The sequence below is a fragment of the Tauraco erythrolophus genome, chromosome 6, assembly GCF_009769465.1.
Source record: "Tauraco erythrolophus isolate bTauEry1 chromosome 6, bTauEry1.pri, whole genome shotgun sequence".
NCBI lineage: Eukaryota > Metazoa > Chordata > Aves > Musophagiformes > Musophagidae > Tauraco > Tauraco erythrolophus.
Window position 1 is genome coordinate 31,435,179 of NC_141470.1, and position 21,792 is coordinate 31,456,970.

Genomic DNA, 21,792 nt, shown 5'->3' on the forward strand with positions numbered 1-21,792 from the left:
AAACTAATGTTCTACTTTTACTTAAATATGATATTTCAAAATTGCCCTTAAAAGAACAACTGATTTGGTGCAGGGAAAGTTCAAGAGGCTAATTCTTAAATATTTCCATTTAACTCAGAAAAGACTATTCCTTCTATTTATTTGTTAATTGGATTAATAAAAAACGAACAAAAAGAAAGCTTATTTCTGTTGTATAATCTCTGCAATGTGACTAATCTTAGTAGATTAAAAATTTTTTTAGTAGTGAGATAATTATGTTTTCTGAAGACTTCTGTTGGTGTTAGACAGCATAACATAATCCATACAAAACAGAAGGAAAGCTACGCTGAGAAAAGCAGTTATTCTACTTATTGGAGAAAACAACTGAGACCATGTCTCAGTTTATAAAGCTCAAGTTAAAACACAGATGTAAAATATCCACAGAAGCTGTACCTCAGATACAAAAATATTTCATCTTGTTTTAACTAATAGACTTGAACAGTACACAGCACACAACGCTGAGTCTGAATGAGCCTCTCAGAAGCATTATCTACTGCCCTTTGAATAGTACTTGTGCTTGGCAACTTATCACAAACACGTGGTAAATTATCACATGTACATTTAAAGATAAACGCTACCTTAACACCAATAGCTATTCCCAGGGTCAGAAGTCTAAACGCTAAGCATTTATTCTGCGAAATGAGGAGTTTTTATTGAAAGTTTTTTCCAACAACTGAATACAGAAACGTTTCTTTCTGACATCACAGGAATACATTCATTCTAGATCTCTAGACAAGCAAGACAGGAAACTTTCACACTACTGCTCAAAAACAATTGATTGAATTGAACTGAAAATTCATATTGTACCACCCTTTAGGTTTTCAACACATATCAGTTTTGCTAAAAGATGCACAAATAATTACTGTCTAACAGGAAATGGCCTACTGCATACGATAAAGTGACCTCTCAGACAAGAATTCAGTGAAATAATGTCTAAGTGATACCACAAGTTCTAGGAGCTGACTCAACTAGACTATGATCTAATGGAAACAATTTTGCTGTATTAGTAATTTAATCTATATATGTTGTTTTTTTCCCCTGTCCAAACCAGCATCCAGCAGACAGAGATTTTTCTAAGATTTTAGTTACCTCAGAATACCACTGTACTGACAACATTACTCCTTTACCATAAAACCAGGAAAAGTGATGTTGTTGGTTGTCGTGGTTTTAGGCTGATCCAGCAACTAAAACTCACACAGTCTCTCCTTCTCCAATAAAATAGAGAGGAGAGGAAAAAAAAACAAAAGGACTGAGGGTTGAGGCAAGAACAGAGGGAGCACCCACCAACCATGGTCCTGGGCAAAACAGGCAGCGCTTTTCTCAAAGCAAAACAGTTTATTAATGATTACTTAGAAGGACAAAGGGAAATAAAAAACCGATTACTTGAGAGGACAGAAAGAAACAAAACCAGATCTTAAAACCGACACCTTCCCCCCCCCCCACCTTCCTTTTCCTCCCGGCTCTACCTCCTCCCCCCAGCAGCACAAGGGGGCAGGGACTGGGGGAGTGCAGGTCAGTTCATTCCGTGCTGTTACTGCTGCTTCTTTCTTAAAGGAGAAGGAGTCCTTACACCCTTTTCCCCTGCTCCAATGGATCCCCTACCCACGAGGAAAAATCCACAAATTTCTCCAACGTGAGTCCAGCCCACTGGAAACAATCCTTCCCCACAGATTGCTCCGGTGTGGGCTATACCACAGTCTCGGGTACTTAGGGAGCTGTAGCCACTCGCTCCGGCGTGGGTCGTCACGAAGACTCCAGATGCCTTTCTGCCTTGCCGTGCCCCCAACACGACCATCCTCGGGCTCAGGCATCTTCTCCCCACGGGCTGCGAGTGGGTTGCTGCTCCACCGAGGCCGTCCTGGTTGCAGGGGGGCAGCCTGCTATCTCACCATCAGCCGCAGGGGAAACTCGGCTCTGGCACACCTCCTCCCGCTCCATCCTCACTGACCTGCTGTCGATGCAGCTGTTTCTCTCAGATCTCAGTCCTCTCCAGGTGAACTCAGCCCAGTGGGCACCCTGGGAGTGGGGTGCCCCCGAGTTCCCCAGCTGGCTCCGCCGCCGCCATTCTCCGTGGGCGGCGCCGGCCCGACGCAGGCAGCCGCCCGGCCGGGAGCCAGGGAGCGGGGGCAGTGCCCTCCTCCCTTCTCTGCTCGATCCTGGGCGAAGCACCTTTTCCGGTTCCCTTGTCCTGACTTAAATAGGGCAATTCGCAGAGGCGCCCTATTGGCTCAACCCCGAGGGGGATGGCAGTCTGATCCGGTGGCCAGAACTAAGCCTAACCCGGATCCAAAACCGGGGAGGTCGCAGGGAGCAAAATCCCTCTCCTGCCACCAGAACCACCCCCCCCCTCCACATCAAACCATGACATTGGTACCTACATTGACCAGTATGAAAACACGAGCATCGTGCAGTACAGAGACACTCTAGTATGACAGAATGGTGTGAAAACCAAATAATCTCCACAGATTTGTTCACTTGGAGACGCTAACTGAAATTTCCAGCCACAGCAAGCAAGAGTTTCTTCCAAAAATCACATGCCTCTCTAATACCATTGCCATGCCAAAAATCTATTAAAATATATTCCCAACTGGAACACCATATTAGCATTGCACACTTGCAGAGTCACGTGGAACATAAAAGGTAATACTTATTACTCTCTGCAGCCTTCTATTTCATAGTGAGTCACTAGAATTATGTTTAGTTAATGGTAAGCAGTAACATAAAACAAGTAAGAAATTTCATTCAAGGATTATGGGATTTCAGTGCAACATTGACAGAACAATCCCATTCATTTTAAAACCAGAGAAATCAAAGTTTTAAAACAAAGTATGTTCAGTAACAGTTTCTAAAAGGCCAGGTTCCTATAGACAGTCCCTGCCCCAAACAATATTAGTACTACTGTCACGTTTAATTAGCTTTTCAGTTAAATAGGCATTGAATATTAAAATAAAAACATTAGGGCTCCCAAAACACAAGATTTCATGCTGTGGATTGTTTTTATCCATAATGGAGAGTAGTCGTACATCCTTACTAGTAGCAGATCAACAGAACAAGAACATTCAGCAGAATCATGTTTACATGTTGAAACTACAATATCCACACAGGTCTCTCCTGGATTGTCCTCATAACAAGTACACTGGCTACCGGCAGTTTATATTTCATGAGCACCTAGACCTTAGGAGTGTGTCCCAACTGTGTTAAAAGCAATTCTATGACTTAAGAGAAGAAAGGAAAACTTACCGGTTCCGTTCCTTCCTTTGCTTAATTAGTTGAATGAGTTCTTTGTCAAGGTATTCTTCTTCTGCCTCTTCTTTTTCTTCCTCTTTTCTGTCATGGGCACCAACATTGTCTTTGTGCAGCTGGCTGGAGACGTGCTTGGCATACGCTGACAAACCCACTAGCGTCACCCTGCACACCCGGCATTCATGGTTGCTGTCCCTAGGAAGAGAGGCAGAGGGTGGACTTTCAACTCTGCCAACAGGCATGGCAGGTATTTCTGGTCTTACTTTGTTTCCTCTGAATGTGCTTGCGCTCAAGGCAACTAGGTTTTCCTCAGTATAGTCAAGTTACTTGAATTCTCTGTCTTTTTCTTTCAAGGTCTAGTGTTTTGATGGTCAGTTCTTAAAAGATTTTTTTCCAACAATCAAGAGGTAAAAGACTTGGTAATGAAGCTGTGTTAACTGGAGGGAAGAATTCTTCTTGAATTGTTGTACTCAAAATCTTTTCAGAGGAAACATAGTGAGCGAGGAGGCAGAGTGGAAGGCTTACAGAGCTAGCAAGAGCTGCTCTGAAGCCCATCCATGGTGCCAGCTGCACTGGGGAAGCCTGGTGACAGCTTCTACATTTAATCCTTGCCTTGAGCCTTCCCCCAGTGAAATTTAGAAAAGGGAGGAGGCAGTACATGGATACAGCCAATCCCGACACAACATAACCTAAACTGGGACAGCTGAGACTGCTGCCTGGAATGCAAAGACTCCACAGCACAGCGAGCGATGAGAGGGTGTCTTCAATTCTCTGTACTTTATTTGGTTCAAGTGTGCATGAGGTCTGCTTTCTACTTTAGAGGACTTATCTTAAAAAATACAGAAATTATTTCAGCTGGAGGAAGTTGACAGCTGCTGTCAGACAAATGGCTTTACTCATGTTTCAGTGAATACTGGATTAAGGTTACAACACTTTTATAACAAATTTATTTATTTATTTAAGAAATTCAGATTTCTAAAAATATCTTATCTGTTCTCCTGACAAATCCTTTCAATACTCCACTGTTAAGGAAATACACTGTTAATAACAAACTTAACCATGGAAAATATGTTCATTAGTTTAAAAAAAGTGAGAAAAAACTTAATGAGAGCATAGTTCACTGCAAAAAACTCAGCAGGACCAAGGTAGAACTCACTGCCTGCCACCACAATGCTTTCTTCAGTTTTGCCATTTAATTCATAAAAGTAGATCTGCACCTCCCCATGGCGCACTTGAGATTGAAGTCTTGTAACAGTAACGTTAAAATAGCAACACACAGTTCATGACTGAGGTCAAAAAAATGAGAATCATAAAGGAAAATGGGAAACATGAATCCCTGTTCTTTAGAGATAAAATGAGAAAAAGATCAAAAGATGCACCTTCACTCAGGATATTAAGCCAAAATCTTTATTGGAGTGCTTAATGGATTGTCATAAAAATCACACTTTTTACTTCTTTTTTGGTATGGTGCAGCCTAACTAACTTCAGATGAAACATTTGAAAAAATTTCAGCTACAAAGTCAGTAGCTTACAAATTTAGCCCGTGTTTTCCAGAGAGGGGTGTACTTCATGTGGCACGCTTCACACTCATTAATAAATATTCAAAGCTCAGATACTATATACCGGCTAGCTCATTAACCCAATAAATATAAGCAAATACAATCAGCAAATTTTCCTAATGCTATCAGAAGAATCCTCTCCACAGTCATAAATGGCACAGCTATGCATTGCTAATAAGACTTATTTTTAACTTAGGTCATCGCACAAGGCATACTGCAAATAGGAAGCCGGCTTCTTGCTGAAAAAGGCGCTCTTTTTACACAATGTTCCACTTAAGTCATAAGGACACTTCAACAAGAAGCATACCTCAGTGGTACTAATTAGGTTTTATAGAACAATCCAAATCCTCATAAGAGCTATGTTTCAATTCTTTCATAAAATTTTCATCATCCTCATTTAGAGAGTAAATAAATAAATGCAAAGTTTTACTTTCTTTGGACAAAGCCAGTGAGTTAGCAGCTGGCCTAAGGATGAAGAACTTGCTCCTATCACTTTAACTTGCAAGTTACTAGTTATTAAGCTGTGGTTCTAGTACCAACTGATAGTCTAGAAAGGAAAGACTTGAGTGGGTATTGACTAGAATTCTCTGTCCTGCTCTTAATCTATATGAACCTAAAGAAAAAACCACCACTACCGTTTCCTATATGAACAACTGCTTTAATTGAAGATTAATAGGCTGAGAGTTCAGACAGTTACATGCAAGGGAATTTTGATTTCCTTCACTTCTGGGCACACTCCAGGACACACACTGATCATGTCTACACATTTCTCCACCATACAGGAGCACCACACAACCTTAGTTGTTCAAAAAGAAAGCCAAAAGCAGTTCAAAATAAACAGGAAAAAAGTACTCTCAGTATGAAAATATCTAAGAGCTTTATTTACTGGATGTGTACTTCTGCTGGCAGACTCAATGTACCTTGTACAAGAGCAATATTTCACTTTCAGATTAAAAAAAAACAAAACAAAAAATCCACTAAAGTTTTGTACTTGACTCATTACCTATCACATGGAATAAGACCTCAAGAACAGAAGAGCCTTAAAATGTTTCAGAAAATTATTCCAGCCCTTGAGATTACTAAATTAACTTTAGAAGGAGACAAATGTGAACCAACATGTTCATTTCCTTTACTTCCTCCCTACAGGAAGTCTAAAAGGTGACTTTTAGTTCAATCTCAAATCTGAAGGTAGTAAAATGCTGACGCTACACACTTTAATGGTACTATCCTCTATTACACAATTCAGCCACGCTCGATTTTCTACCTGGAGCACCTTTTGCTTTACAAGGCTGTAAGACTCCTGAAAGACTTCTACTAAACTTAAACGGGAGGAAGAAGGAGAGGCACAGACAAAGACAATAAGGCTGCTGCTGCACACTGAAAAATGAAGTTTATTATTCATTTGGAGAACAAACATCTTTCATGCATTCTTCTGAAAGAAGTAATGAAGACAGTTACCTTAATAATAGAAAATATAATGCTGATGAAACAAATTTAATTTAATTTCAGTCTTACAGAAATGGAAAACCAAGAATTGTCAAATCACTTACAAGCCACTGCAGACACAATATATAACTTCTAGAAATTACTGTTACCCTCAAGAGTCATAAACTAAAAAAAAATGTTGTTAACTTAGCCCAGAAATCAGGTAAGATGTCAAAATATGTGAAATTTTAAGCTCACCACAGAAAGCGGTGAAGATCTCATAACCATTGTCACAAGAAGAAAGTCCAGAACAGAAATGCTCTACAAGTTAGCTGACCAGAAGCCCTAAATCAGCATGTAGTGCTGAGGACACACTGGTTCCTGAGCAGCCCCTTCCCAGCTGTTCAGTAACAGAACAATTCCTTTTCACGACCATCAGGACAGATATTGAATAGCATGATGCACCTGATTCCAGGCACATTTTCAGAATGTTCCTAGCTCCCAACACCCAGTTGTGTGAGGCACTGCAGAGAAGAAAACAAAATTATCTGGAGTTTTTGGTTTTCTTTTCTTTTGAAGTAACTGAAATCAGAACCAAAAAAATAATCCCAAGAAGCATAGGGCTGAGCAAGGGATGGTGATGGCAGGGGGGGGCAGGGAAGAGGGTGAGGAATGTGAGGATTTTATCATTTTTATGCCTTCCATCTTTAATACAAAGCAATTTTTATTTGAAAAAATGAAATAGCTTCCAAGAAGCTGCTTTCATACATTTTCTCAACGTGACACAAAATCAACTTTGCTAATCTAGACAAGTTGAAGATTTTCTGAATCCCACTAAAACAAATTTAAGAAGGAAAGTTTACTTAACTTTCTTTACAATATATTTTAACACTTTAATAGTCCACACAGCCCCTGCCTAAAGACAGGCTGATGACGGAGGTTCTTAAGACAGAAGTTCTTTTCCCAGTTTACTAACTTGTTATGAAGTCCCGGACAAATTAATCAAATATTAAATGGAATTAGAAATCAGACAACAGAGGTTATTTAATGATAGTTAATGTGCGCTTCAAGGTAAGCAGTATCTTTTTACTTGCTGTCCTGCAATAAGGGTTACTTTCTATTTTAGAGAGACAATTTGAAATGTTAGCAGATATAAGTGGGCATACATATATGCTAAAGATTTTTTGGAAGTATTAACCTAATAGCACATTAGGTTGCTGATTTAGAGAACTACAGCAACACTCAGCAATTGTACACAACAGTAGTATAAAACACTATACAGCTGGCTCAACCAAATGTCTTCAGCTGTGGCACATATGTAATACAATCTTGTACTCCAAATGTGGACACTTCTCTGCAGCTACGTGTATGTTTGGCATATAAATAGTTACTGAAGAGAAATAAATTGCAAAGTTCCCCTAGTTTCAAAACATTATAAAACAAAACAGTTTAAGATCTTTACTAGAATACAACCTGACACAACTTAACTACATTGGCATTAGTATCCCACACCTCTAAGAGCTGGAAGAGGATCACTTCTTGGTCCTTTAAAAGGTGTTTAAAAGACATTTGCCATTTCCATATAAAGTTTGTGCTGTTAGACGATTAAAACTAGTCTGTAGGTCAAATACTTCAGTGCAGACTATCTGGTCTCTCTGGCTATCTCAAAACCCATACACCTGAAAGCACTTTTAAGTGCACTCTAGTCACACTCTGATTTCATATTACCAGGATGATAGGTGAATACTCCTTAACCCCCCCATTCCTGCTTTCCAAAGATTATAAATAAACCCAAGGAAACAAAAAGGAAAATATCATTCACCATGTTTAGGTCCCTTAACCAAAAACAGGACCAGGGTGGCGGAGGACAAGGCAGTCACTCAAGCAGACTGTACAACCAAGGTTATCAGTCTTCTCACAGTGGTTTTAAAAGATCAACAATTGTTTCTACGTCATTGAAAACTTTTAAGAATAAGAAAAATACCAGTGTTCACAATTCCGCCAAAGATAGAATTCTAGTGCCTCCAAGAAACCAAGCATAAAACTGCCAAGACCTAAACCCCATAGTTTTTAATTGTATTTCATTGCAGTCCAAGAAATACAGGAGAGCTTTCTTCCACATCACTGTTTGCCTCCTGAGTTTTCAACATTAAGAGAGTATGTTCATTGCCAGCTTTACCACAAGACATGCAACTAAGTGATGCATAAAAATAAATCGTGCCATCCAGCTTGTAAGAGAAACAGGGCATGAGTTCTTCCAAAGAGTGACATACAAACTGCACAGAGAAGAAGGATGCAAGTTTGTTTTCATACCTTCCCTTCAGGTTTTCAAGTTCTCTGTGATGAAGCATGCTTCTCATATGTTCTTCCATCTCCTTCAACATGGGGAAAAAAGTAAAATTGGTCAAAATGAAACAAAATGGTGTACGATATTTGAAAAGCTCTCGTTTGTGAACTCTCCTGCATTGCAGGAAGGCATACTCTACTCCTGTAGGGCCGTAGCAGTTGCCATTCCCATTTCTATGACCATGAAAGCACAAGCAGTCACACTCTCGGGAAGTCATATAATGTTACCTTTCCTGAGGAAGGACACAGAGAAGTCATTAGAATTCAACAGAAGAGGAGCAGAATACCAGGAGAAAGACAAACAGGAGAGCATGTAGCAAAGCTTATTAAGCTGATTTTTGACAAATTATTGTTGATTATAATTTTTAGTAAAAGTCTCATTGACACCAATCTCCAGAATCATAGTACTTAAAACACGGTTTTCCTGTGCAATCTGAGTAGTTTCCCTGTGTTTGTATTACAATACAGCTGTAATTTCATCATCACATACTATTTTACTCTGCTAGAGGCACTTCAGAAACTGAGATGTACATAACATCAGTTTGTTGTTTACAGCAACATTGATCCATGAACTGCAGTGGTAGTATAACTATTGCTAATGAAAGAGAGCTGCTGGAAGAGAGCGAATGTTCATAATTCAGCAAAAGGAAGCAGTTCAGAAGATTTAACTTTCTCTTGGCGTTTGAGCCAAAGTCTTCAGAAATCTTCAAAGAACAGATACTAATCACTATCCTCCTATTCAGTCCCTGAAATCCCATTGGCAAACGGAAAGCAATACCTTCAACTTTGAAGAGTTGTGTGAATTAATACATTGGCATTTGCAAGATATCCATGTGCCATGTGGCTAAGGAATATATGAAAGTCCAATTAAGAAATACTCAGTTTCAGTGCAGGCTTTGCATGACATGCAGTACATAGAAGATACACACCAAACTGATGCATTGATGAAAACACATGCTGTGCTGTGTAATTCCACATCTCCTTCCTTTAGATCTCCCAAAAGGAATTTACAAATTGTCTATTACAGTACTCTTAACATAGCACAATTTATAGCCAAATGAGTTTGAGTGCTTTTCACTTTATTATCTTTATATGATATAAAAACATCAAAAACCTCAATATTTTTAGTATTCAGAATCAAGCATACTGCACAGCTCTTTACAAGAAAGGTATTTTAAAGCACATGCAAATATATTCCTTGATTTGTGATAGACCTAGGTCAATAATATTCCTGTCAGAGGGGAAAAAACCCTCACGCTTCACACAATTTTAAAATGGAAGTGTTTCTTACACACATTTCATATTAGTATCTTCCTATTAGTATCTACTGATAGATGTAAAGTATTAATTATTTACCTTTTTTGAGTTGTACACAATGTGACATAATATGCATTTTCGTTCACGAACCATGCTTATTACTCTGGAAAGACCTTATCCCATACCTGCAAATAAAAATAATTTAAAAAGAATCGACATTCAGGACTATTTTTTTTTTTTTCATTAATCTGTTTTAGTAAGGAAAGTAAAAGTAAGTTACTATTCATGAAAACATTTGTGCTGAGTTTCTTTAAGAGAGTACATACCTCTTGTGCATAATCAGTATTCTTAAAAAAAAGATTAGGTAGTTTTGAACAGTCATCTAAAATAGCTATAATAAAAAGTAGCGTCCCCTTTCTTTCATTTTGTTCATTGTGCTCCAAGACATGGCACTCATTTTACAAGCAAACAGATCTGTAGGAATCCGCTCAGCTACTCAAATCAGATTAAGAAAATACTTTTCAACTAGGATGATGAGAGGGAGATAAGGAATTGGGGAACCAGGCAGGCCAAACTCAGAGGTTTAATGTGGTACACAGGGCAGCTCAAGTAAGAGATTTATAAGGCCCTAGGAAAATGAAACGAAGGTCATCCATGACATCAAGCCCATCAGACTTCAAGGTTTATTTGTCCATTTATTCACCATAAAATAAAGTCTAAAATTACTTAAATTCAGTATTTTTACCATTAATCTCTGAGAGAACTACATATATGCATGTGCTGAAATACTCAACGTAACATTTTAAGATACATTCTGTAACACCATGCTCTACATGGGCACCTTATGTATTTGAATCATTAATAAAAACTACTGATTTTCATCAATTATTCGTAACAGTACAAGGTTATTCAAAACTTTGCACCAGAATATTAAACATTTTAACACTGATCTACTTAAGACTTGCGTATATGCAAATTAGGTTAGGCATAATTAGATTAGATATAGATTAGATTATTATATCTAATATCTTGTCTATCTAACGTATAATATTTTGCAATTATATCTAATATAGCAGATATTAGACTAGATCTAAAAAACAAATTCTTCACTCTGAGGGCGGTGAGGCACTGGAACAGGTTGCCCAGAGAAGTTGTGGATTCCCCATCCCTGGAAGTGTTCAAGGCCAGGCTGGATGAGGCTATGAGCAACCTGGTCTAGTGGAAGGCGTCTCTGCCCACAGCAGGGGCATTGGAACAATATGTAAGGTCCCTTCCAATCCAAATCATTCTATGATTCTATATGAAAGCAGCAGCAGGTCAAATTAAACGCCGTATATATTTTATCATAATGTTTAATTCATAAGGAGAGTGATTAAATTAGAGAGGTACACAGGTTTTACAAAGATGAACATGTCTGCATAAGTAACAGTATAATCTTTTCCCTTTTCTTTCTGTTAAAAGATAATAAAACGCAGAACGATCAAGCATTGCAGTAATTTTTTATTGACTTGGTAGAGGCAGTTCCTCACCTTAAAGTGGAAAGAAATGTATCTTTTTACTATCACCCATTTTTGTATCTCCACACAAAAAGACAAATCCTTCCGAGATTTGCTATCTTACATTAGTCAACATCAGAGATAACTTAGCTAATACCATCAAACTTAACCTACAAGAGCCTTCTTCAACAGCTCATCTCCACAGCTTACCCTACAAAGTTAATTCTAATTATTTACCATCACTCTTCTGTATTAGGGGCATCAAACCCTCTGAATCTGGTACTGACTAGAAGCTGTGAGCAAAGGGCAAGAAGATTTTTACCACATCCAGATTACCTAGAGTCAAAGCAGCTCTGACGTTCAGTGGTACTGTCTGACTGTAAACAAACAAAAATAAGCAAGTAAAACTACACCCGCTCTATTTCCAAAATGTGGTTCTTTGACAAATAACTCTTTTCCTCCAGATTTGCATGTCCATTTACAGTTAACTTATGCACCACCACCTGTCCAGCCTAAAGAGGAACAACTGAGAGCTGGAATAGCTCTTTCATCTTTACACAACAGAGAAAGCAGTTTCCTCTCTAAAAAATCCAGATCATCATACCAAAACAAACACACTTAAAACACTATAGGAGATTTAATCATCTGCTTGGGTTCCCTAACCAGCATTCCTCGGGTGCCATTCTTGATCTCCCTGAAATACTTGATAGTGTTTAAATATGCATTCTCCAGCTTTATCACACGAGCATGTGATGTACTCAAATCATTATTAACAGCTATTTATTTCAACAAATCATCCTCAATAAAGGTACAGGATCATTCAGAACTTTGCACCAGCCTAGGTCATATAGACCATGCATATAAATTCACATGATATCAGTGACGTGCATGCAAAAGCACCTGCCTTCATGGAAGGTCAGAACACAGTAGTTTTGGATCAAAGTACTTTGCAACCAGTTGAAATCATATATAAGGAGTACAACTTGGTTTTAAACATATTTAAACCGAGACAGCAGCTAAGAAAAATTTAAGCTAATACGAGTAGAGATAAAAATTAGATATTTCAGCCTCTACTCAGTGAGGCGGAGAGGAGAAAAATGTAATAAAAGGACTGAGGGTCAAGACAACAACAGAGGGAGCACCCACTGACCATGATCCTGGGCAAAACAGACAAGGCTTGGGGACAAAACAACCCAATTTATTAACAGTTTCTTGAGAGGATAGAGAGAAAACAAAGCCAGATCTTAAAAAAACACCACCTCTCCCCCCCCCCCCCTCACCTTTCCTTTCTTGCTGGCTTTACCTCCTCCCCTAGCAGCGTGGGGACACGGGGAATGGGGGTTGCAGGTCAGTTCATCCCATGTTGTTACTGCCACTCCTTTCTTAAAGGAGGAGGAGTCCTTACACCATTTTCCCTTGCTCCGGTGGATCCACTACTCACGAGGCAGTCCACAGACCTCCAACATGAGTCCTACCCACAGGATGCAATTCTGACCCATCAGATTGCTCCAGTGTGGGCTTTTACCACAGTCTCAGATTCTTAGGGAGTTGTTGCCACTCGCTCCCGCGTGAATCATCCTGAGAACTCTAGCTGCGTCTCTACTTTTGTCATGTGTCCCATGCTCCACGACCTCTCTCAGGCTCAAGCATCTTTTTTCTCCAATGTGGACTTCTCCATGGGCTGTGAGTGGGTCTCTGCTCCACTGAGTCTGTCCTGGCTGCAGGGGGGCCGCTGCTGTCTCGCCACCGGTTGCAGGGGAAACTCAGCTCTGGCACACCTCGTCCTGTTCCACCTTCACTGACCTGGTGTCTGTGTGGCTGTTTCTCCCAGATCTCAGTCCTCTCTGGATGAACTCGGCACAGCGGGCATCCCGGGAGTGGGGCGCTCCCCGAGTTCCCCTGGCAGCTCTGCCGACACCATCCTCAGCGGGTGGTGCAGGCCCGCGCCAGGCTGGCGGCGGGATGAGGGGGCAGCCCCCGCCTCCCCCCTCTCCTTACTGCAGGCCCAGAGCACGAAGCACCCCCCGGCTCCTTCCATTCGCAGAGGTACTGATGGCTCTACCCCAGCCTGAGGGGATGGGGGTTCCGACTTCGCCAGAGAGGGGTCTGACCCGGTCTGGAAGCCCGCGAAGGTATGGGGGGTGAATCCCCTTTCCCACCACCAGAACCCCTCCACACAAACCCAGCACAATTCTGCACAAGGGTAAAACAGCAGCATGGAACTTAAATTGGGTAAAGCAGGCCAGTAAAGTATGGTGACTTGCTGACACCAGTTAGCACATAACATTAAAGAGCTTTCACAGGTAAAGCTAAAATTACTCCTGTTTCAGCTAATTAAAACATATAGTAACTATACACAATTACAGGAAGAGTTTTAGGCTAACTGCCCAATCAACTGGGCATTACTTATGACAGAGTACTAAAAATACTAATGGAATTCAAATGCTATTGGATGTCACTATGGAAAGTGAAACTTTCACCTCCACAGAGAGAAGCCCTTAGAGGCAAGGACTCAGAAGCACAGACTTTAGTACATGCTACAGGGGCTGGGAGAAGACAGACCCATGTTCCATTTCCAGATAACTTCTTGACTTACTATCTATTACATAGAGATAAACCACTTCCCTTCATCCTTAAGCTTTCTCCCAAATCCTGCTATGACACCCAAGGCCCACATTAATGAAGTGCTGCTTTTACAGTGAAATTGAACTTTCATTAAGTACTTCGAAAAACATTACAAATTCAGGGTATTCCCTCATTCACTATGCAACAGCAACAAGCACCAGACAGCTTTTGAGCCATGTAGTCAGTAATGGCATTTCATCTCATCATACACTTGTCTGTTGAATCACAAAACTTCAGAAATAGAGCCTCCTCTACATAAACGCAGGCATATTTGAATTTTTAACAAAAAAAACAAACCATAAAGACCAAACAACCGTCAAGCTTCACAGTTTGTGCTTTTGAAATCAGCAACTTTATGCATAGCGTAGGAAATTACCCCTTATGGGATGTTCATGGGAAAATGAGCTACCCTAAGTGAGCATCAAACTGGAAGCAAAGATAAGGTTTTGTCAAAAAGACCCCACCACCATATAAAAGAGAAACATATGTCAACAGCAAAATGTAAAGCCTTCAAAACAAAGAAGATGTTATAACTACTTTCTATTTTAAGGGAATGTTAACTATTTAGTGGGTGATTTTTTATGTTTGTTTTAAAGTGAAGAAATACGTTCAACAATTAAGTGATGTAAATGCAACTTGCCCATAGCCTGCACCTGCCCAGACCTTGGAAACACCATACAGTTTTAATTAACTTAAGCAAGTCTACTACAGAGATTTTGGAGAACACTTCTCACAAGTAAAAATAGTCTACAAAGAAAATAAGGCATTAGACTGCTTCCTGCTACAACATCCATTTGTCCACAGTTATTCAACCTTACCGGATAACATACATTAAAAATGTACTTCAAGGTTAAATCTGTTACAGTGGCTGAACACTCTTGACTATAAAAAGCCACAAGTGCCATGGAGTGGGGCGGGCAGCCCAGCATTCCAGCTGCCTGGAAATCCTCAGGAGGCCTCAGAGAGATCAGCAGTGCTGGCCTGTCTAAAGGCCTGCCTAAATGCTGCATGTCCCTACAGATAGCAGTGGAAACTCTACACTTGACAAGAATAGGAGTCTAGAAGTTCACTGTGACAGAACACTCTGCAGCCAACAGCTTCTCATCTCCTCACAGGGATGTCATTCCTTTTGTTTTAGTGACTTCTCTCTTGCAGCAACCGATTGCACACGTCCTAGTTGAGCTGTAGAACAGTAATACAGGTATCACAGACACAGGAAAGGAGAGGAGAGCAGAGAAGAAAGAAGCAACTCACCACAAAGTGCATTCATCAGATCTTTAGTTGGTTGATGGGAGGAAGTAGTGGACACAAGGTCATTTTGACTTGGAGAGAAGCCTCTTGCTCAGAAGAATTAGCAATGGAAATACAATTAAGCCTTGGAAAGCACCTAAACAACCACTGCTAGGCTAGACCATATGTAGTTTGATTATCAGCATAACTTATTTTGCTAATCTGCCACGAAGCCTGGTCCTTTTCACAGGAAAACCTGGAGAACCCCACATAGGCCTTTGAAGCTGTATCCAATGACCTAGTGCGATAACGGATGCTAGAAAGCAATAACAATTGCTAATCTAGCCAAACTATGACTTATTAAAGCCTAGTGATAGAGATTTACTTAGGGAAAAATTTTATGACTGTAAAACCATTTCCCTGTTGTGATGATTTGACGGGGCGGGGCGGGCGGGTTGGTCCCCCTCGGGGTTTGAGCCAATCGGCGCCTCTGCGGATTGCCCTATTCAAGTTGGGACAAAGGAATCGGGAAAGGTGTGCCTTTTGCCCAGGAGTGAGGAGAGGGGAGGAGGGCACTGCCCTTGCTCCCTGGTCCCCGGCTGGGCGGCTGCCCGCGCCGCGCCGGCGCCACCCGCTCAAGATGGCGGCGACGGAGCCACTTGGGGAACTCAGGGAGCACCCCGCTCCCGGGGTGCCCGCTGGGCCAAGTTCACCCAGAGAGGACTAAGACCTGAGAGAAACGGCCACACAGACACTGGGTCAGTGAGATGGAGTGGGAGGAGGTGTGCCGGAGCTGAGTTTCCCTTGCAACCAGTGGCAAGACAGCAGGTGGCCCCCCTGCAGCCAGGGATGGACTTGGTGGAGCAGAGACTCACTCACGGCCCGTGGAGAAGCCCACATCGGGGAAGAGATGCCTAAGCCTGAGAGAGGTTGTGGAGCATGGAATGCATAATAAGTAAATGTTAATAATGGAGCATGGGATGCACGACAAGGTCGTGAGGCATCTAGAGTCCGTGGGACGACCATGCCGAAGCGAGTGGCCACAACTCCCTAAGAATCCGAGACTGTGGTAAAGCCCGCACTGGAGCAATCTGATGGGGAAGGATTGCGTCCTGTGGATAGGACTCACGCTGGAGAAGTTTGTGGATTTTCCTCGTGAGTAGGGGATCCACTGGAGCAAGGGAAAATGGTGTAAGGACTCCTCCTTTAAGAAAGGAGTGGCAGGAACAACATGGATGAACTGACCTGCACTCCCCATTCCCTGTCCCCCTGCGCCGCTTGGGGGGAGGTAGAGCCGGGAACAAAAGGAAAGGGGGGTGGGGAGGTGTTGTTTTTAAGATCTGGCCTTGTTTTCTCTTTACTCTCTCAAGTAACCGGTTTTGTTTCCCTTTGTCCTTTTTAAGCAACTGTTAATAAATTGTTTTGTTTTAAGAAAACTGAGTCTGTTTTGCCTGCGACCATGGTTGGTGGGTGCTCCCTCTGTTCTTGTCTCAACCCTCAGTCCTTTTATTATATATTTCTCCTCTCCATTTCACTGGAGAAGGAGTGAGAGAGCGGCTGTGTGGAGTTTAGTTGCTGGATCGGCCTAAACCACGACACCTGTATTACACACTGCTCCAAACATCAAAGCCCTGTACCGCTGTGAGATTGCTGTACAAAACCAAGTAATTCATCATAACAAGACAGAGGCCTATGCTCAAATTTCATCACCTCAAGCAGAATTTATGTGAAATAACGCACCAACATTCAAAGACCATCTTTCCTTCCTAACTTCATTGCCCTTGAGGCATCTGAATTCACTATGTATCCCCTTGCTAGACTGTAACTTTACCAGTTACCTTAACATGACTTCTGGGCATATGTGGGAGGCACTTTAAACTTCCTACTGAGATGCTGATCTGTGCAACCTAACCTGATCGACAGCCAGAAACTTAAAGACTTACTAAAGTTAAGTCATGACTAACAGCATTATTTTCCTTTAGTGCACTATCATGCACTGCACGAACTACTTTGCAGTCACCATTTTTTTTTAACGTGGCGAAGGAGACAACTGTATTACAGCACAATAGTTAAAATACTCATAGCAGAAGCGAGACTTTTAAGGTAAAATTCTCCCTCCTTTCCAAGATTTAACTTCATTCTCATGACAGACTGAGAGTACTCTAGACCCCTCAGCACTGAAAGAGCACCACTGCACAGCAAATGTTATAACTGGACAGCCAACTGCTCAACTATTATGACATTGAGCCAGAAGGAGAGAACAGTTATTTCAGAGATCAAAGTTCTTTAAGTTCCTGTTAAAAGCAATAAAGTTGACTTCACTAACCAGTTTACAAAACACCTAGCAGAAACTGTTTGCATGCTATACTATGAGTACAGCTGGCTTTTTACAATATACAGGGAAGGTATACTGAAGATAAGGAGATTGTAGAGAAATACCTTGAACAAACAGATACGCGCAAGCCCAGGAACAACCAGCATGAACACAGAGTTTTCACTGATATTTCGTTTTACTTCAAGCAAATCTAAGAATGGCGTACAGACCAGAAGACTATATGCACCTTAAGTTACAATCAAATTGCATCTTCTAATTCCCTATATATATGCAATGCTAATAATTTCCTAATACTCAAACTAAGTTTTTGTTGCTGTAAACTGAGATGATAATTCCTTCCCAGTGAAAGTGATAGCTTTTTATGCACCAGAAGATTCAGGTGCATACACTGTCCTAATCGGAATGGAGAGCTGCTCAGCATCACTGCTGTATGCTGTCATCTAGGACACCTAAAATCCACACACCTGGAAAGCTTCTGTTTTCCCCTATATTCTCAGTTTGGTTTTAGATATATGCAAACTGGTTTTGTTCAGGTATTTTCCTCAAATACCACATTTCCTGAGCCTATTAAAATTCCTGTTCCTCTTTCCAAATTGCCCACAACATTCTTAAAGAAACGTCCAAAACTGGACACAGTACTCCAGCTAAGACCTCTATCAGCACCTTTTGGAGAGGGGTAGTGGCTTTGTACCCCTCTACTATTATTACAACCTCAAACATAATTGCTAATGATCAAGACAAAGTCTTATTAAGAAGTAAGATAGTAATTATGTAGGACAAATAACCTACCTAATTCATATATTTCTGTGACTTACAAAAGAATTCATGACAGCTTATTCTGATAATCTTGTCAATAACCTTCTGATAACTTTATCAAAGGTCTTCAAGAAACAGACCCTTACAAGAATGCCAGAAATACCCAGCACTTAATTTTACACTTTCTTCTGTAACATTTGGCTGTATCTTTTGTTTCCTTCCTAGAGTATTTAAGCTTGTAATACCCTTCACAGGTATGCAAACTATGTCTCTTTTAGTGATTGGAAATTAAGAACAAAGACACAGAAGCCAAATGACAACAGACTACTCTATACATCCCATCTATTGCAGTTCCACAGAAACAGGTACCTGGCCTTGGCAAAATGACACAGACTCCCTAAGAAGGATCTACATAGATGCAAGAGTGTATGTAGGAGAGCATTCAGTCAGCCATCGGGCTTCTTCTATTTATACAGTCATTACAGAGCATTAAGAACTACTGGAGAGTGATCTGAGGAACTCAAACCAAGGCAGCCAGGTCACAGGTCAGTGTCTGGAGCTTTGATGCCAAGTAAATTCAAGTTAAGGATCCCAAACATTAAGAGAGTCATCATTAATGACCAGGCAATAGAAATACAGGGGTTTGTCTGAATTCTTACACCTCTGTAACACAAGCAGTTTGTCCCAAGGATGAATATTAGGGGCTCCTAATATTCAATTTGGGATTAAAATGTAAAAACAGTCTAGCACTAGATGAGAAAAATCCCTTACTCTACAAATATGAAAAATATTTTTATAAAAACACAAAAGTAATTTGTAATCTATAGTAGTCTCTCATTTTCCTATAATCAGCCTGAGTCAGACAACATCTCAAATCTTATGACACCATCTGGTGGCAGAGTTCATGGAAAATGATTACCAGATGTTAAAAATAATTCTATCAATTTAAATTTGATTCTGATCAAATTTAAATGTGATTCTAGACATCTTACAAATTTTGTCTTTACAAGATAAAGGGGGAAAATACCTTAATTTTACCTAGATGAAGTTAACTACAAGTCTTAGTATCCCCATACACTATGTGGATATGTATTTATAAGATAGTGGCTGCTGTTATTCTTTGTACTGGATATCAGAGCCCTGCATAAATTAACATGCATTTAGTTGACATCCCTTCAAACATCTGACATTCTTGGACATAGGGGCTAGGAGCTACCTGAAGTTTGGTCACAGTGACTCAGGTAGCAGACTGACATCGTTTGGCTCAAGTCAATTATTTGTTCCAAATTGAAAACACTAGAGTATAGCACCTATTTAAGAAACTTTACATACAAAAAAAAATATCAGTGAACAGTGGAACATGTGGTGATGCAAATGCGAATGCCTTTACTGCTAGTTCAACTGAAGTTAAACAAGGACTAAAAATACAGCTGACTTTAACAGAAGAGACTTCAGGATAGGAATCTATTTTCCAATGTAAAAAGTTACAAAGCTGCATTGTGCTGGCCCATAGAACCTGCAATATTCATCCCAAATATTGCAGTCCTGACGGGGAGATAATTTCAAAGTTCAGCAAAACAATTAACCAAATTTTTTTAAGTCTTAAGTGTTTTTTAGACTAGGATCTATCAGTTAGTTTAATACAGTAATTGAGGCTTGACTGAGAGAAGTAGCAAACGACAAAAGAACAGAAATAATCAGCAGAGATATAGGAAAAGTAGCCCCAGGCACTCATGCTGGAAACACAAGTCCATCAAACCACAAACCTCTTCTCTCTCAGGTCACTCTTCAGAGCTCATCTATTCTACAAACCTCTTTAAAACCATACTTCAGAAGAAATAGAATGAAAGGCGAAAACGAAAGTTTCTTACTTACATGAGACCATTGTTATCAAACCACTATAAATAAAGTATATTGAAGTAATACTTTAATCATCAATGCCACTTCTATCCAATGTCCATAAACCTTCCCAAGTTGAAGTTCATAAGTACTCCTGAACAGTTCTTAATGTAATTTACGTTTGAATGTGAACTACCCCGCTTGCAATGATGAATGCTTACTTTTAAACCCCCCATATTTCATTGTACAACTACGATTTGTTTCACACTATCAGTCCCTCTCTTTTTAGGTTACCAACATTTATCACCACGCTCATACGTGTTTCTTCCCACTAGGACACGTATTTTATCTGTACGCTTTGAGGAAGGTAACTAAGTAACTCTGTACTCAAAGCCACACTTCGACACTGGAAACTGTGTCGACACACGGCTTCTGGCAGGCACGTAGAGTCAGCATGACGGCCACACACCTGTAACGGAGAACCTGCTCTAACAAAGCTCGTGTTTAACCGTGTAACAAGGTTCGGGGGTCGCTACAGCAAGGCGGGATGCTCACAACGCAAAGCGAAACGCTCGCCTGCCCCAAGGCGAGCTGCCCGCCTCAGCCCCTCGAGGCCGGGCCTGCCCCGATCCCTCTCCTGGGCCGCCCCCTCCGCCAGAGCAACTCCCCATCAGCCCCGCTGCCGCCGCAGAGCTCTCCCGGTCCTCTCCCGCCACCCGCCGCCCCCCCCCCGGCCCCTCGCCCCCCGCCCGGTACTCACACATCGCACCCCTCGCCAGGACAGCAGCCCGGAAACCCATCCCCCTGCCGCGACCAAAGAGGCCCGGCCGCCACCTGCCCCGAGACCCGCCGCCTTCACGGCCCCAGCGCCGCGGCCGACCCCACGGAGACCCGCGACGCTCCGCGGGGCGGGGCATCGCCCAGCACAGCCAATGCGCCGGCAGGAAGGCGGCCGCGCTGCACGCCGGGAGATACACCTGGTCCTCCGTGGTGCCTGCCGGGAAATGTAGTCCTGGCGGCGCGACACCTGGGCAGGGGCGGACGGAGGCACTTCATTGTGAGGGCATGTACCAGCCGATAACGATAATAAACGTTATTATTATCTGTACATGTAGCGCTGTCGCACACACACAGTGCCACATACTACCGCTCTAAAAAGCAGGCACTGAGGACGACAGGTACCTCAGCAGCAAGAAGCCACTGATGCCGTGCTGGGCCAGCCTGACCAGGGCGGCTGCATCTGGAAAATCTTCCAGGAGCGATTCAAAAGACAGGACAGGAGCGTGTGCTTGTGCCCGGGCCGTGCAGTGTGCAAATAAGCCTTATTCCACCGGGACTTTTTTAAGAAGCCAAAGGCCACAGAGGCTCTGAGCATCTGGGGAGGGAGAGAAGGGAAACCAACGCCCGGTTCCGAGACCGCAGCGGTTTCACTGGAAGAGGGACCTTATACAGGCTCAAAAAGCCGCATAAGCCTGACGGCACACCGGGCGCACTGCCAGCCTCACGGGGCACCATGTCGGGTGTACACAGCGCCAAGCCCGGCGTTCCCGCCGCCGCCCTGCTTGTGCGGGGGTCGTGAGGCCGCCGGCTTTTTACCGCCATCTTGGGTGTGGCGCGCGGCACCGCCTTCGATGGGCAGTGC

General features: G+C 41.8%; 1 protein-coding gene across 2 annotated transcripts in view; it reads right to left on the reverse strand.

Moving 5' to 3' along the window:
- ZNF106 (zinc finger protein 106) overlaps nucleotides 1-20,970 on the reverse strand; it is a 43,542-nt gene extending 22,572 nt beyond the window's left edge. For both annotated transcript variants that reach the window (XM_086612777.1, XM_086612775.1), the window contains exons 1-4: nucleotides 20,911-20,970; nucleotides 9,969-10,054; nucleotides 8,580-8,641; nucleotides 3,280-3,477 (exon numbers count right to left, since the gene is read on the reverse strand). In XM_086612777.1, the coding sequence (XP_086468903.1) occupies nucleotides 3,280-3,477; nucleotides 8,580-8,641; nucleotides 9,969-10,022 (314 nt within the window). In that variant the 5' untranslated portion in view covers nucleotides 10,023-10,054; nucleotides 20,911-20,970. The remainder of the gene's footprint in view (nucleotides 1-3,279; nucleotides 3,478-8,579; nucleotides 8,642-9,968; nucleotides 10,055-20,910) is intronic.
- Between the last annotated feature and the right edge of the window lie 822 nt (nucleotides 20,971-21,792).